The sequence below is a fragment of the Orcinus orca genome, chromosome 4 (genome assembly GCF_937001465.1).
Source record: "Orcinus orca chromosome 4, mOrcOrc1.1, whole genome shotgun sequence".
Lineage (NCBI taxonomy): Eukaryota > Metazoa > Chordata > Mammalia > Artiodactyla > Delphinidae > Orcinus > Orcinus orca.
In genome coordinates this window covers 138470525-138486568 of record NC_064562.1, presented here as the reverse complement: position 1 = coordinate 138486568, position 16044 = coordinate 138470525, and the positions used below count along the sequence as shown (strand labels likewise).

The following is a 16044-nucleotide window of genomic DNA, read 5'->3' as shown; positions in this document are numbered from 1 at the left end:
CGGCAGAGGCCAGCGTGACGTTGCAGCAGCCTGAGGTGCGCCGTGCGTTCTCCCGGAGAAGTTATCCCTGGATCCCGGGACCCTGGCAGTGGCGGGCTGCACAGGCTCCCGGGAGGGGAGGTGTGGATAGTGACCTGTGCTCGCACACAGGCTTCTTGGTGGCGGCAGAAGCCTTAGAGTCTCATGTCTGTCTCTGGGGGCTGTGCTGATAGCCGCAGCTCACGCCCGTCCCTGGAGTTCCTTTAAGCAGCGCTCTTAATCCCCTCTCCTCGCGCAACAGGAAACAAAGAGGCAAGAAAAAGTCTCTTGCCTCTTTGGCAGCTCCAGCCCTTTTCCCAGACTCCCTCCCGGCTAGCTGTGGCACACTAACCCCCTGCAGGCTGTGTTCACGCCGCCAGCCTCAGTCCTCTCCCTGCGCTCCGACCGACCGAAGCCCGAGCCTCAGCTCCCAGCCCCGCCCGCCCCGGCGGGTGAGCAGACAAGCCTCTTGGGCTGGTGAGTGCTGGTCGGCACCCATCCTCAGTGCGGGAATCTCTTCACTTTGCCCTCCGCACCCCTGTTGCTGTGCTCTCCTCTGCGGCTCCGAAGCTTCCCCCTCTGCCACCTGCAGTCTCTGCCCGTGAAGGGGCTTCCTAGTGTGTGTAAACCTTTCCTCCTTCACAGCTCCCTCCCACAGGTGCAGGTCCCATCCCTATTCTTTTGTCTCTGTTTAGTCTTTTTTCTTTTGCCCTACCCAGGTAAGTGGGAGGTTTCTTGCCTTTTGGGAGGTCTGAGGTCTTCTGCCAATTTTCAGTAGGTGTTCTGTAGGAGTTGTTCCACGTGTAGATGTATTTCTGATGTATTTGTGGGGAGGAAGGTGATCTCCACGTCTTACTCTTCCGCCATCTTCCCCCTCTCTCTATTTACCTAATTATTATAAATAACTTCAAGGAAACTTTTTTGTCTTGAGACTGCCACTACCTTGTTATCATGTATTCTTATAGCAGCATTTTAAAAAAATCAGCATTCTTAGATTTTAAAGGTAAATTAAAAACTAAATTTTTGAGTGATGGCTACATCCACATCAAATATCTTAAAGGTGAAGCATTTATACATTCATGAGTAATTGATTCTTTTACAGTTTTTTATTATCTAGAAAAGGGCCTGTAAACCATTTGGGGCTTTATATTTCAGAGAAGATTCATTTGTAGGTTTTGTAGGCATTATATTATTTTTACCAGTTATATTTAAATATAACTGACATAACGTTGTTTTAGTCAAAGGTGTACAACATAATAATTTGATATACATATATGATATATATCAAATAAATATATATTTGATATAGGTATCTCACTATATATATATAGTGAAATGATTACCACAAAAAGTTGAGTAATACATATCATCTTACATAGTAACACATTTTCTTCTTATGATGAGAACTTTTACTATCTACTCTCTTAGCAACTTTCAAGTATGCAACACAGTATTGTTACATCTAGTCACCATGCTGTACATTACCTTCCCAGAACCTATCTTGAAACTGGAAGTTTGTACCTTTTGACCGCCTTCACTTATTTCCCCCATCCTCCCACCCCCGTCTCTGGCCACCACCAGTCTGTTCTTTGTTTCTATGCATTCAGTATTTTTAGATTCCACACATGTGAGATCATAGAGTATTTGCCTTTCTCTGTCTGACTTATTTCACTTGAAGGTTTTTTAAAGTATTCTATTATTTCACAATAAAAATTGATGAGCAATAATATTATACACACATGGTTCCCCTTCACAAGAGCAACGAATCTTCCAGGGACCATGTGATTATTTTTAACACAATTACTTGAGAAAGATACTAAATTGGGTGCTCTAGAAATGATTCTGTTAACTGAACTGGCTTGCTATTTATGCCTGGAGTATGACTTCTCTGGTTGCAAACCATAAGGGTAAACAGTTTCATATCAGTATAAGAGAAACCTTAGATTTAGAAAGGTGAAACAATGCATCTACAATGGCTTTCTGAAAAGAATACATTTTTTGACAAGAAATATTGGAAAATTTGAACTCATTGCCTCAGGTCTAATGTAAAGTCAGGCAGACCTTGGAGATATTGAAGGTTTAGTTCCAGACCACTGCAATAAAGCAAACATAGCAATAAGATGAGTTGCAAGAATTTTTGGTTTCCCAGTGCATATAAAAGTTATGTTTATACTATACTGTGGTCTAAGTGTGCAGTAGCATTATGTCTGATAAAACAGTGCACATACCTTAGTTTAAAAATGCTTTGTTGGTAAAAAATGCTAACCATTATCTGAGCTCTCAGTTAGTCATAGTATTTTTGCAATAGTAAAATCAAAGATCAGTGATCACAGATCACCATAACAAATAAAATAATAATGAAACAGCTTGAAATATTGTGAGAATTACCAAAATGTGACACTGAGATATGAAGTGAGCAAATGATGTTGGAAAATGGTGCTGATAAGACTTGCTCAGCTCAGGGTTGCTACAAACCTTCAATTTGTTAAAAAAAAAAAAAAAAAAAAAAAGGCAATATCTGTAAAGCACAACAGAGAGAGAAGCTCAATAAAACAAGGTCTGCCTGTCCTGACTTAGCAACATCTCACAATCACTCACACTGTATTCTAGATACAAACCCCTGAGCTTGTCCACTTAGAATCTTCTGTATGAACTGACTTGAAGGCTCATAATAATATCATAAAGATCTTTCAAATTTGTTTGCCTCTTCTGTGCAGTAAAGAGCTTATACTTTTATACCAGGAATATTAGATGAGTTTGTTATCTTTTCTACTCATTTGACTAGAGGCCAGATCAGACTGTACTAGTTTGACGACAGAAACTTCAACTTCAGGATTAAAATCATTGTAGGTGCTCACTAACAGTTTGGAGAAAAATGATCAGTTTCATCCTTCTCAATGCTAATGGAGTTCTGATTACATGTGGGTCACTTTAAGGTTTAATCACTTTACATAAATTAATCCATTTAATCTCAGGCCATCTTATGAGTAGGTATTATTATCACCCTCATTATGCACATAGAGAAATAGCAAAGAGGAAGTAATGGCAAAGCACATTGGTTCAGGATCAACACCTTAAGTAAAGAGAAATAGGAGGAATGTTCAATTGTATTATAAGCCCTGTTGTGGAAAACAGGGCAAAGACATACCATGTTAAGAAATGCAGGCAATAGGTCATTGTTGCTTATCTATTTTATACATAGTAGTATGCATATTTTAATCCCAAAGAACCTACTGTATAGCACAGGGAACAATGCTCAATGCCTTGTAATAACCTATAATTGAAAAGAATCTAAAAAAGAATTCCAGTTCTACTCTTCATCAGTTATATGACTTTGAACAAAGCCCTAACCCTCTGTTTCCTTGTATGTAAATTAGAGAATGAAATTACTACTTCGTATGGTAGTTGTGAGACTTAAGTAAAATCAATTAATTAAATAGAATAGAATAGAATAGAATAGAATAGAATAGAATAGAATAGAATAATGTGCATAGGTGCTTAACATGTTCTGGTGATCTTCTCTATACATGGCTTTGTATTTTTAGCTTTTTGATGTCATATTTTCTTTATAGATTCTTTAATATTGGTTCCTAATTTCCAATAATATTCACTATTGCCAGATTCACACTCCAACACCGTTATTTCTAGTATGATCATTCCTGGCTCAATGTTTCTCAAATAGTTGCAGTTTAATATCAAAGATATCATGCCAGTGTTTCACTCTCTCCACATTTTATCATAATATACTGGGAAAAAATACTCCAGAGGGGGCTAATGTCTATTTCAAGATAAGCATTAACTTTGTCAGTTATTAACTGTGACTTTGAGCAAGTCTCTTTGTTTGTTTTCCTCTCAGTAAAATGTGATCATTATTTTTGTCTGATCAACCCCACAGGTGTGATATAATGTTCAAATTAGATAACTCATTTGAAAACTCTTTAAAAGTTGAAAAGACATATACAAGTTTTAGGTAGTAGTAGAAAAAGAAGGAACTTTGAAATCTAGTTCAAGCCCAGTTCAGATTCTAGCTCTGACCCTTATCAACCTTGTGGAGATTAGAGGTCACTTACCCTCTTTGAGACTCAGTATTTAGAAATAAAATTGGGAAGAATAATCTCTACTGTCAAAGGAAAATTCTATTGCTAAATATTGTGGGATTTTTGTAATTTTTGACATAAGTATGTCTCATCAATAAATCACATTGTCCCTAGTACTTAGACATTATTTTATACCATTCTTACATGCTCCAGTATGATCAGCACAAAATACACTAAATACAAAACAAAAATAAAAAACAAACAAACAAAAAACCCTGATAGGAGAGTGATCATCATTCTCCAAACTTTTAGCCAGAGCTTACCATGATTCTAATAGGTTCCTGATTCCAAAGGAAGGAAATTCACTGGGGTCTTAAATAAAAATGAAAGGGGGATTCTTTTGTAGTCCATGACGATTTAATTATGTAGCACGATTATAAAGAGTGAAATTTGTTTACCATGACATGATCTCATTGCATTCGAATTGTGTAGAGAATGGATGACAGTAAGGCCTAGACAGCTGTCATAAGATGGGATGAAATGGGTTGGCTGCCAGCAGTGAGGGCAAGCATCAAACACTGGCTTAGCCGTAGACTTCAGAGAAATAAAAAGAGCTGACAAGCCGGCCTGGTTTGAAGCAGGAAGGCACTAGTTCACCATTTGACACTGAAGAATCCCTAACGATGCTGAATGCAAAAGGCAGGGTCACAGATGATGATGATAATGACTGTGGTATGACAGGCTTGAAGAGCCGTGGCTCACAACTGCTTATCAAAGAAACATCTTAACGTAAATTGTGTGAGAAAGTTATTATTTTTTAAACTATCACATGGGTACACCTACGGCAATTACTGAGAAGAGATTTATTTCAACTATTGACAAAACTAAATCACACTGGATAAGACCATGTTTAAGAGTAAGAATGTACACAGTGTTACATAGGGATTGGGTTCTTGGTAATTCTATGTTCGTTGTTTTACTATTTATGCTTATTATTATGTTTTGTCATTAATTCTTTAATAAATTTTTATTTAAAAAAACTAAATTACAGAGGCAAATTAAGAATTAACTATAATTTAGAGATACATTTTAATTTCATGTGTCTTACAGATTTTGTAATAGAAATCAAGTGCTGGGTAATCAGTCTTGATTTAGACTGATGGTGTTGTAGCTTACACAAATGAAGTGATCAGTGAATATTCAGTGTGCGGAAGAAAGATACTCGCCGTAAGTGTTCTTAGTGCTCATTCTTCAAAAAAGATATACATGGGCTTCCCTGGTGGCGCAGTGGTTGAGAGTCCTCCTGCTGATGCAGGGGACACGGGTTCGTGCTCCGGTCCGGGAAGATCCCACATGCCGCGGAGCGGCTGGGCCCGTGAGCCATGGCCGCTGAGCCTGCGCATCCGGAGCCTGTGCTCCGCAACGGGAGAGGCCACAACTGTGAGAGGCCCGCGTACCGCAAAAAAAAAAAAAAAAAAAAAAAAAAAGATATACATAGGTAACTTGGATTCGTGTATTGCCTGCCTGTCCCATTTTTTGTAAGTCAAATGACAGAAGTCTCTGTTATCAAAATCTTATATGTAGCTTCTAAGATTAAAAAAAAAAAAGTTACTTTGAGCAACCAAACATATAGATGAGATTAACTGGACTGTTTTGTGGGGAACATTTAAGAGAGTTTAAGATGCAAATGCATCACCCCAGGATCTGTGTGATTTGAAGGCTGCTTCTCCTCACTCCTCGTTTTGAGACTTCCCTCAACACATGGCAACACCCTGGCCCTTCTCAAGTCCTGGAACACTGCAACTCCTCGCACTGTGATGACTTTGCTCATTCCCTTCCATCTGTGTGAGATGCTCGGTCCAGCTCTTCACCTGACAGGCTCCTGTTCTAAACCTTAACTTCAGTAGTCGCTCTGAACCACCCCTGTCTGTAAGTTACTAACCATCCTTTTAGAATTAAGAGAACACTCAGTATATTGGCTGCAAATTCATTCTTTTTAAATCCTTGTTTGAGAAAGTTAGACTATTTCCTCAAGTCTCAGCAGTATCAAATTGGCAAAAATACTCAAGAAGCTTTGATTTAAAAAAGGGTCACAATTTTCTTTGTTAAGCTGTGTGTGAACATGTGTCTGTATCAAAGAGTGTAGTCACAAGAAAGGGTATCTCAACTGTTAGATTTATTGCTATCTTTCACTTCCTTTATTAACTAATCTTGTCTGTATGCTGATGTTTTAAAACCAATTTTAACAGTAGGGGAAATATTAAAGAGGTCACCTTAGCTTAATGAAACCAGAAATTAATATTCTTGTACTTATCTCTGAAATTGTTCCAAAATTCTCAATTATCCCCAGAATTAAAAGACTTTACTGTGAGAGACATTATGAGAGACAATATTTTAAACACTTCAAAAAATTTTTGCAGTGTTTGATACTATAGGCAAAATGTTTTTCTACATCACGTTGCCCCATTCATTATTCTGATATTGTCTTTGTTACAGAGTGCTACTGTTAAACTATTACAGTATTTTACTTTGTTATTGGCCTTTACTAGTACTTATTAAACAAAATATAACTAAGGTTGGTAGAATCATAAAGTAAAACTAAGTTTTCTGATTAATACTATAAAAAAAGCAGCAATGAATTGTTGTCTAAAACACATTCAGAGTAGAATTCAGTGTATAAAGATATATTTCTTTTGTCTTGTGATTAATGGTGATAATATTGTTTACACTCTGACAATAGTAGATTATATTTTTCAAGTTATCTCATGATGATTACTGAGTCTATAAAGCTATTTTTTGCCAGGTATTTCATGCAGTACCTTTTAGGGGATATGTAATCTGCTTAAATGAAAGACTTAAAATGTAATATGAAATTATATTGAATACTCCAGGGGAAATTTAGAAAAAGAAAGAAAAAACAGGACACATAGAGGTATTTTATTCAGTTTCTCATGAATAATTAGAAAAATATATGGTTGGAAAAACAAAAATGTCAGAAAAAAGCATGAACCATTTGGTTATTCTTTTTTTCTTCACAGTTTTGAATGTTTCCTTTCCACAGAATACAGCCACAAATGGATCCTATAACAATTTGAATGGAGTCCAGAGAAATTAAAATGGAAAATTAAAATCATTGGAATTGGAAGGCAAATGGAACTTTGAGATAGCTAGACAACTTGTCAGAGGTAATTATTCAGTAATTTTACCCAAATTATACTTCAGCTTTATTTCTCACAAACTCAACAAACCATGATGAATCTGGATAACATATTTTTTTTTGCTGGGGATGGATGACACCAAATTCTGTGAAAATGTATAATCCTGAAACAAAATGAAACAGTTTCAAATTAAGTAGTAGTAAAGGATAAGACAAAGCTGATAATAGTTAGTTCAGGGCAAAAGCTCTCAAATGCCAGGAATTTTAACTAAGTCTTACATAATTAGACTATGAAGGAACTGCTGAAAAGTATCAGCCAATTGCCTTACTTCAAGAACTTGCGTTCTTTAAAATTCACTAAACCTACTATTTTGTTACTTTAGAAATGCAGCAGATTACCAAAGTTTAGGGAGTTATTGATCACATCAATTGTCCAAAAGAATGCATGTGGAGCACACATGAGTACAACAGAAATGTCTTTGAAAATATTGAAATAATTCTCCGAAAACAGAGCTATGCAAATTTTAAGGTATGTTGGGAAAGGAAGAGTCTAGTCACCAAAAATCACAAGCCTCTTGAAGGCAAAAGTCATCTTTATTCACCAAGTTCTTCCCAGCACTTGGCAGACAAGGCTGAGCAAATTTTAAAAAGCATGCATTACCAAAAAAAAAAAAAAAAAAAAAAAGCATGCATTACCAAGATTCACTTACAGACTAATTTGTAGGGAATAGTTAAACTTGAATTCAATGTCCCACAAGTATCTATTTAGAAAGGCCCATTAAATGCAGAGTGGCCAGGAATTGTGCTTTAATGTGGATAGAAAGCTCCCTATAAATTATAGATAGTTGACTTTGCCACTTCAAAATCTCTTGAATATTTCTTGGTCTCATTCTGTTCTTGATCTGAAGCTGCATAAATTAAGACAATTTCAAATGTGAATGTACTTTTTCTATCTTACAATGCTGACAGCCCAAACCATCCTCTTTCAGGAAACACTATTCTATAATCACTATCCATAAAACTTAAAAGAAAAAAAAAATTCTGGTTTTGATTCACTCTCCAGATCCATGTATCAGTGTGTGCAGCTCGTGCTATCATAAGCTTTTTGCATCAGTTAGAAGAAACATGTTAAAGACATGAATGGTTTCCTGTTAGTAGAGATCATCAAATCAAGTTTCATGATGACAGTTCTCCCAAAGCAAAAGAGGGCAGCCATCTTTTCAGTTTCTACTTATCCAAAGCCATTTCTCATATTTATCAGTTTCTCATAAAGAGTCCATCTCATAATCTGACTTTCTGATGAGCATTACCCCTCATTCAGTACAACATCTCTTTCTACAGACTCATAGCTGTAAAAGAATTAACGTATTTTTGGAGCAGGTTATGCTGCACTTATTGTCTTAATCATACTGTTTTTCTGAAGAGATAATTCCCTAGATGTCTTACTTTTCGACATCAAAGTCAAGTACTAATAACTCTATCCTCCACAGCATTCTGGCCTAAGACTGTGTGAATACAGTAAGGAAAGGATGACTTAAGTGAGCAGTCAGCTCTGACAAAACAGAATCTTATTTTGATCAACATCTGTACCACACACAATATGGTTTTAATTGGAAACGGGGAACTCATTGACATTGCCAAAGAACTTTGTACATTGGTGGTTATTTTATTTGGGCTAGAATGGTACACAGATTAAGATCCCAACTTTCTGCCAGAATACCATGATGACTGCACTTTATACTTTGCAAACTGATTTGGGTCTTTGGCAAATTGATTCATAAACTAATAAAATTGGAAGTATCCAAATGGGTCACCTGGAAATTTTCTGCCTTTATGCAGTGTGCTTTTAAACATTCTGGGGTCTTTTCATTTTAATTATATATCTTCAGATATGGAGACTCTCCCACAAATATTTTCAGTATTTCTACCTTGAATATATCACATGATATATGAGGATTCGATGAGTCTGTCCATCCATCCAACATATTCTTTTTTTTTTTTTTTTTTTTTTAAAGAAGATGTTGGGGGTAGGAGTTTATTAATTTATTTATTTTTGCTGTGTTGGGTCTTCGTTTCTGTGCGAGGGCTTTCTCTAGTTGCGGCAAGCGGGGGCCACTCTTCATCGCGGCATCCAACATATTCTTTTAAGAGACACAAAGAGTCGTTAAGTTACCTATATGATGTCAGTTACACATTTGTCAGAATTGTCTATGTGAATTCTAACATAATTATGGGTCTGACATGTATACATTGTACGTATGTCATATGTACATTAAAAAAAAAAGACTTCCAAGAGTTTTCTTGGTAAATGCCTAAAGTTTGTCTTTATATCTTTTTTCTAAATTAATCAATTATTTAATTATCATTTTTTTTAAATTTTTGGCTGTGTTGGGTCTTCACTGCTGCACGCGGGCTTTCTCTAGTTGCAGCGAGTGGGGGCTACTTTTCGTTGCAGTGAGCATGCTTCTCATTGTGGTGGCTTCTCTTGTTGCAGAGCATGGGCTCTAGGCACGCGGGCTTCAGTAGTTGTGGCTCGTGTGCTCTAGAGCGCAGGCTTAGTAGTTGTGGCGCATGGGCCCATGCGCTCCGTGGCATGTGGGATCTTCCCAGACCAGGGATTGAACCCATGTCCCCTGCATTGGCAGGCAGATTCTTAACCACTGCACCACCAGGGAAGCCCCTGTCTTTATATCTTAATCCTAGTTCACTACACTCAACTTGCATCCTTATTAAAATTCTAACATACTTTGAAAAAGGTTTATTAATGATGCAAAGATGGAGGTTAACTACACTCATTACAAACAAAGACTCATTACGAGATATTTGGACAAGCTTTAGTTGCCTTAAATTTAGGCATAGATTTATCGACATGTCTTAGAGATATCTCGTTTGCCACCATTTCCTACCAATATTAATCTATCTCATTCCACTTGAAAAATTTTCTTTGCAAATCATCTGCTTCATAAAAATAGAAGTCAATTTTTAAAATTAAAATTTATACAACCTTCTAAAAGGTAGGAATTACATACTTTGGATATATTAATGCCTCAGCAGTAAGGAAACAGACTGCTTTACTATTATATATCTTAACATGCTTCCTATTAATACACGTACAGGTTTGGATTGGTCATGGAGGGTCGCATGAATCAGTGTTAGCACAGACATTCATCTCAGTTAAAAACATCTCTCCTTTTGTCTTCGGGATCTTAGACATCAATGCAGAGTGAGCGCATATCCACATTCTCAGGGTTTCCTTTGCATTTGGAGATGCACTTATTTTGCAAGAGAATATGCATAAATGAAGGTTTGCTTCAACAATCATTCTGTTTCTGGGCCTGTTCTGAATTTCCATTCTTACGCTTTATCCTCACATCCATTTGACCCTAAGGTTTCTGTGGTGCAGTCTTTGCTGGTGTATTGACAATGATCTGGCCTCCCTGACTCTCTGGCTGTTCCTCTAACATGGAATGGTCTCCTACTTGGGGATTCCCCATGCCACCGCCTCTGCCTGCAACAGCATCACCCACGCGTGTCCGTGGCTTGTTTTCCTGCCTCATTCAGAGCTCTGCTCAAATGTCGCCTACCCAGAGAGGCCCTCCCTGACCAGCCCATCTAAAGTAGCATGGAGGAATTCCCTGGTGGTGCAATGGTTAAGACTCGGTGCTTTCACTGCTGAGGGCCTGGGTTCGATCCCTGGTCGGGGAACTAAGATCCCACAAGCCGTGCTGCGTGCTGCGTGGCCAAATAAATAAATAAAATAAAATAGCAGGCACACTCCCAAGTCAACATCTAGCCCTTACACTGCCTTAGTTGGCTTGCAAGCGTTTGTCTCCACTAGATATTACACTGCATAGTTATTACTGTATTTGTTACTTATTGATGGCTTGTCCAGCTCCTCTACCAAAATGTAAGTTCCTTTGAGGAAGGTCTTTGTCTATTTTCTTCACTGTTTTATCCCATGATCTAGAAGTGTGCCTGACATGTAAAGAACACTTGATATTGTCTGTGATTAAATGGATTTACCCAGGACATTGAGCTTCTTTATACCTCAGTTTATTTCTTTGTTGATGGAGAATGTTGTACTTCATGGACTTTGGTCTAGAATATATTTGTTTGCAATGATTATCATAGATGCATAGGTTATGTTAGAATTGAATCACTGATATTTATCTGTATGCATGAAAATTGTATGCACCAAAATTTATTAGTGCCTTTTGCCTCATTAACAATAAATGAAAGTACTGAATCATGTATAATACTGATCTATAACTCTTGGACTGATAAACGATTAAAACTGCTGGCTGGCTCAGTAATGGTAACCATATAAATTACTAATAATGTGACATTTCACTCAAAATACCTTTAAGGAATATATACTAGATTAATTACAGATTAATTAATTTTATTTCACACTGAAAGCTCTAATAAATGTATCCCAAAATACATTTCATTTCTAGGCTTATTTTTCCTAAGGGGAATGTAAATTCAGTCATCTTAGAATGTTAGTCCTTTTAAAATTGAATCTATTACATAAAATAATGAGAAAACGAAAAGTGCATTGCTGAATTACTGATTCAAAATTTAAAAATCATTTTCACCTTTTATACATTAATTTTATCATAATGTTGAATTCAAGTGAATAAAAATGCATTTGCATGAAAAGAGTGATTTTTTAGATGTGTTGTCGGGAAGTAATAAAGCCACAGGATGATATATTTTTTTTCTTATAAATAAAATATAAAGAACATAGCTTTCAATAGTTTAAGTCAGTTATCATTTTCATCACCCTTTGTGTGGGTAAACATTTTAAGGGCAACATGTGAGGCAGAAGTTTTCCTCCACTCCCTTATGATGCTCTGTTTTCCTCAAATGATTTTAACATATCTGAACAAGTGGTCAATGAAATCAGCGAACTTAGAAGATTTTGGAAAGAGCCTTGAAAGCAACAGCAATGGGCTCCTTAAGAGCTGAGTGATTGGAGTCCTGTGCCATGTTGCCAATCCAAGCCCACAGATCTTGTGGCTGAGTGATCACAAGCTGCTTTTCCTGGCAACATGTCCACTAAGATATTTTCTATGTGTACCTGAAGGAAAGTCATGTTTCCTCCACAACAGACATGCAGGAAGAGCCCCAAAGAGTGACTGTATTCCAGGCAATCCAATATATCCTTGCAAGGGCTGGATTAAAATTCTGAAGGCATGATTTTATGTGTGAAACAGCAGGTCACCACTAGCAATTAATTTGTGGGGATTGTTACCTTGTCAGTTTGTCTTCAATCCCCATTCCACTACAGTAATGTTATGTCATGTCACTGTTTCGGTAAGGATTCGTTTCCATTTTGAGTGAAAATTTCATTGCATACATTTTTGATTTGTTTTGCTATATAAGTATTGTTCTTGCTTCAGTGGAAAAGATTTAAAGAAGAACCAAAGGCTAGAAATTTTCCAATAAAAATTCTATCTTATGCCGAAACTGGGATTAATTAATCAAGGGAATAGTAATTCTCTAACTCACAAAGAATTCCTAGAGAATTAGAATACAGAATCCTGGCATCACATTCCTTCTCCTTAACCCTTAGCTATAATCATGTTTATCATTTTACTTTTAGCTCTGTTCTCAATTATAGAGTTTATATTCTTGAGGACATTGAGATGCTTCAGAGTTTCTCACAAAGAAAAATGTATCCTGTTTTGAGTTACGCAAAGCTAGCAACATGTTCCCATATTTGGTGCATAGATTCATAATCCTAAAATTCATAGGGAAATACTAAAATATGTTGGCTTATTGCAGGTGACCAAAAAAACCCCCCAAATTAGATTAGCATCTTACACTCAGTCCCTAAATTGTGTTATATGAATACTGTAATTTAGATTATACCCACATTTTATTTTCTATCAATAATTCTGGCACAGATCTCAATCTGTTGTTATTAATTTAAAATATTTTATTTACTAAAAGCTTTTTCATATGTTATGTACTGAGAACTTTTACATACGGTTAAAATCTCTATTCATTATGGGGCAACCAGTGGTAGAGGATAATATTCTCAGCAAATATTAGGTGTGGGGCAGGTACTTAATTACAAAAAGTGCTGAGGTTGTGACATAATTTGCAGAAGTCCCGCCATTTCAGCTATAACTATTTATCCACCACTGGATTCCTTCCGGGCTAGTCTCTTCTCCTGGATTGTTTCACTCCTGGGTGACTACGCGAAAACAGGGGTTTGTCTTGGCTAAGACAGTACGTAAAATTTGTTTAGAATTTATGCAGCAGAGCGATCACTAAATTAAACACAGGTATGCGTTACAGAGCTTTCACTGTCATTCTTCCTACCCACGACTGGATTTAGAAAAGTTGGGGCTGCATCCTTGGAGAAAATGAGACCCAGACATTTTCCCATAATTAGCTTTAATTCACTGCTACTCCTATTATTATAAGCCTGGTCCAAAGCTGGCCTTTAGTGAACATATCTAGCGGGAACTTCCAAGCATTTTTTGCCAGAATGCTTAAACCAGGCTCATAACAAAGTTAGTCTCCTAAGGTCCAACCTAGTCTAGACTCATTATGCTCTAGGGAAGTCCAAGAACTCTGACAGGTAGGAATGCACTAACGCGACCTTAAAATATCTGTTCTGGCAATTATCCATACTCATGTTTTTTTAAAGAAAATGATGTTGCCCATTTATCATTCAACTTGTCATACCCTATTGACAAGTAAAGACTTTTCTCAATTGGGCATGGAAAGAGTATGGGAAAAAGGAAAAATTAATAGTACACTATGAATGCAAAGTATTTTAAATAAATATTTTAATTCTATCGTTGGCATTTAAAAGTAGAAAGCATACAGTATGTTACAAATATCAAACTGTCAAAAATATGAACGTTACATAAGTAACAAATGTAAAAAAGGTATTTTCTTACCTTCCCTGAAAGTAAGAAAACCATTCAGCATAGGAAAATATCAGTATCAAAAACACAGCTTCGGTGTAAAAAAAAGTTTTTACACAGTATTAAAAAAAGGGTCTACAAAATGACAGAAAGTAAGAAGTGTTGAAATTTGACTTTATATAAATTATAAAAACTGGGTACTTGGGGTAAATGTTAAATGGCTGAAAACTAAGTCCAATCATAGGCTTTCTTTAGGTTGATTCTTTAAAATTTTAAAAGCATAGAACATTTTTCAATAAATAACTTTTAAAAGTGTCTCTGAGACGTGTTGTTAGGACATCTTTCCACAGCAGGAGAGCGGCAGAGTTCTGGGGACAACATTTTGTCCCAAGTGGAAGCCTGATGAAAGTCAGAAGACCAAAATTGTTTACAAAAAAGATTCGGAATTTTTAGCAAAACTTTGTAAGAAAGTTCTAAAGTGCTGAACAAAATGACTTAATTTTAGTACCCACTGTCATGACAAACATATTCAAATATTCAGACATTTCTGAGCAACATCGAATACGGAATCCATAATTCTGAAAAGTGTTAATACTTAGTCGTTCATTCAAGGATAGGAGGGCTCTTTCTACACTTTACAAAGATGGGTTAAACCTCAAGGATCTTGCAATGCAAAACATGACAATAATAATACAATGGAAACAATACACATACCCCACCGTAAAAGCACAAGTTCATTTCGGCAATGGCAACGGTATTAATTTTAAAAGTCACAAATCAAACATTGGTAAATAAGAAAAACCTTTCCAAACGCTGCATGCCACATGACTAGTTACAAAATACAATGCATGCAGGAAAAGAAATTCAACCAAACATATTTAAATTAAAGAGTTGTTCTGAGTCTGTTTCAGCAGCATTGTGGTTATTATTTTTAAGTTTTCCTCTAACACCAGTTCATACTGGCCTGTTTTGCAAATGTGACCCACCCTATTCGGCAACCTTACAATGGTCTGAGTGTTTCTTGTTTTTTATATTTTTATAACGCCAGCACACAAAGGTCACACATACTGTTCCGCTTCCCCATCTTTGGGGGCTGGTTTAGTGGTCCCACCTTTGCCTTCTTCGTTTGCTGCTGCTTTTTCTGGGAGAGACGCCAAATCTTTAAACACATCTACATAATGGCCAAAGCCAGGGCCCCAGTTCAAAAGGTTGTCCCAGTTGAAATTCCCTGCTTGCTGCCCAAGCTTCAAGGGCAGTGTGTTGTCAGCAACCCCAGGCGCTGCTGCCTGTGTGCCCACAGGTCCCCCCTCAGCCCTGCGGCCGTGGTATCTTCTAGGCTTCAGTCTGGCTCCATAATTATCTTCATCATCTGCATCAGATTCATTGACTTGAGATAATTTGGGCATCCTGGAAGTATATACCATTGGTTTTTCCCTGTCATATTCCATTTCTGAGCAAGTGAAAGACTCATGAGAGTCACTATCAGAGGAAGATTCTGGAGCCGGAATGCCATCCGCTGGGTTCCTCGTTCTGGACAGTGGCCTTCTGCAGTCCTCTTCTGAAGAAGACCTCCCGTGATCTGCACTGCAGATACTTGGGTTTCTAGGGCGAGGGGTGTTTAGCCTCTCCACCTCCTCAATGGAGAGTCCTACTGGTGGAGAAGATTCCAGAGGAATCTGTCCAATTGGCTGCTTCAGGCGACTCCCCGGTCTAGAACCATGAGAGGCCATGGCCTGAGGACTCTTGCTTCTCCTTCCCAGCCTCGCGGCGTAGTTGAAGATGCCGGGTTGGCACACGTCGCCGTGCATTTCCAAAGTATTTCCATCCCTTATCGGAAGATGCAATTCCCTGGCCGGGCTGTTCCTGTAGAAAGTGGAGGACTTGGAGAAAGGAGCTGGGCTGTGTCGAGACAGAGGGTTGGGAGTTGGGCAAGCCGAGTGGCTCA

The 16044-nt window shown here is 37.5% G+C and overlaps 1 protein-coding gene across 1 annotated transcript in view; it reads right to left on the bottom strand.

Moving 5' to 3' along the window:
- Positions 1 to 14001: 14001 nt before the first annotated feature.
- The window catches only part of FAT4 (FAT atypical cadherin 4), a 173075-nt gene continuing 171032 nt past the window's right edge, over positions 14002 to 16044 (bottom strand). The window contains exon 17 of the mRNA XM_012531341.3: positions 14002 to 16044. This exon is cut by the window's right edge and continues 978 nt beyond it. Coding sequence (XP_012386795.1) covers positions 15158 to 16044 — 887 coding nt within the window. The 3' untranslated portion in view covers positions 14002 to 15157.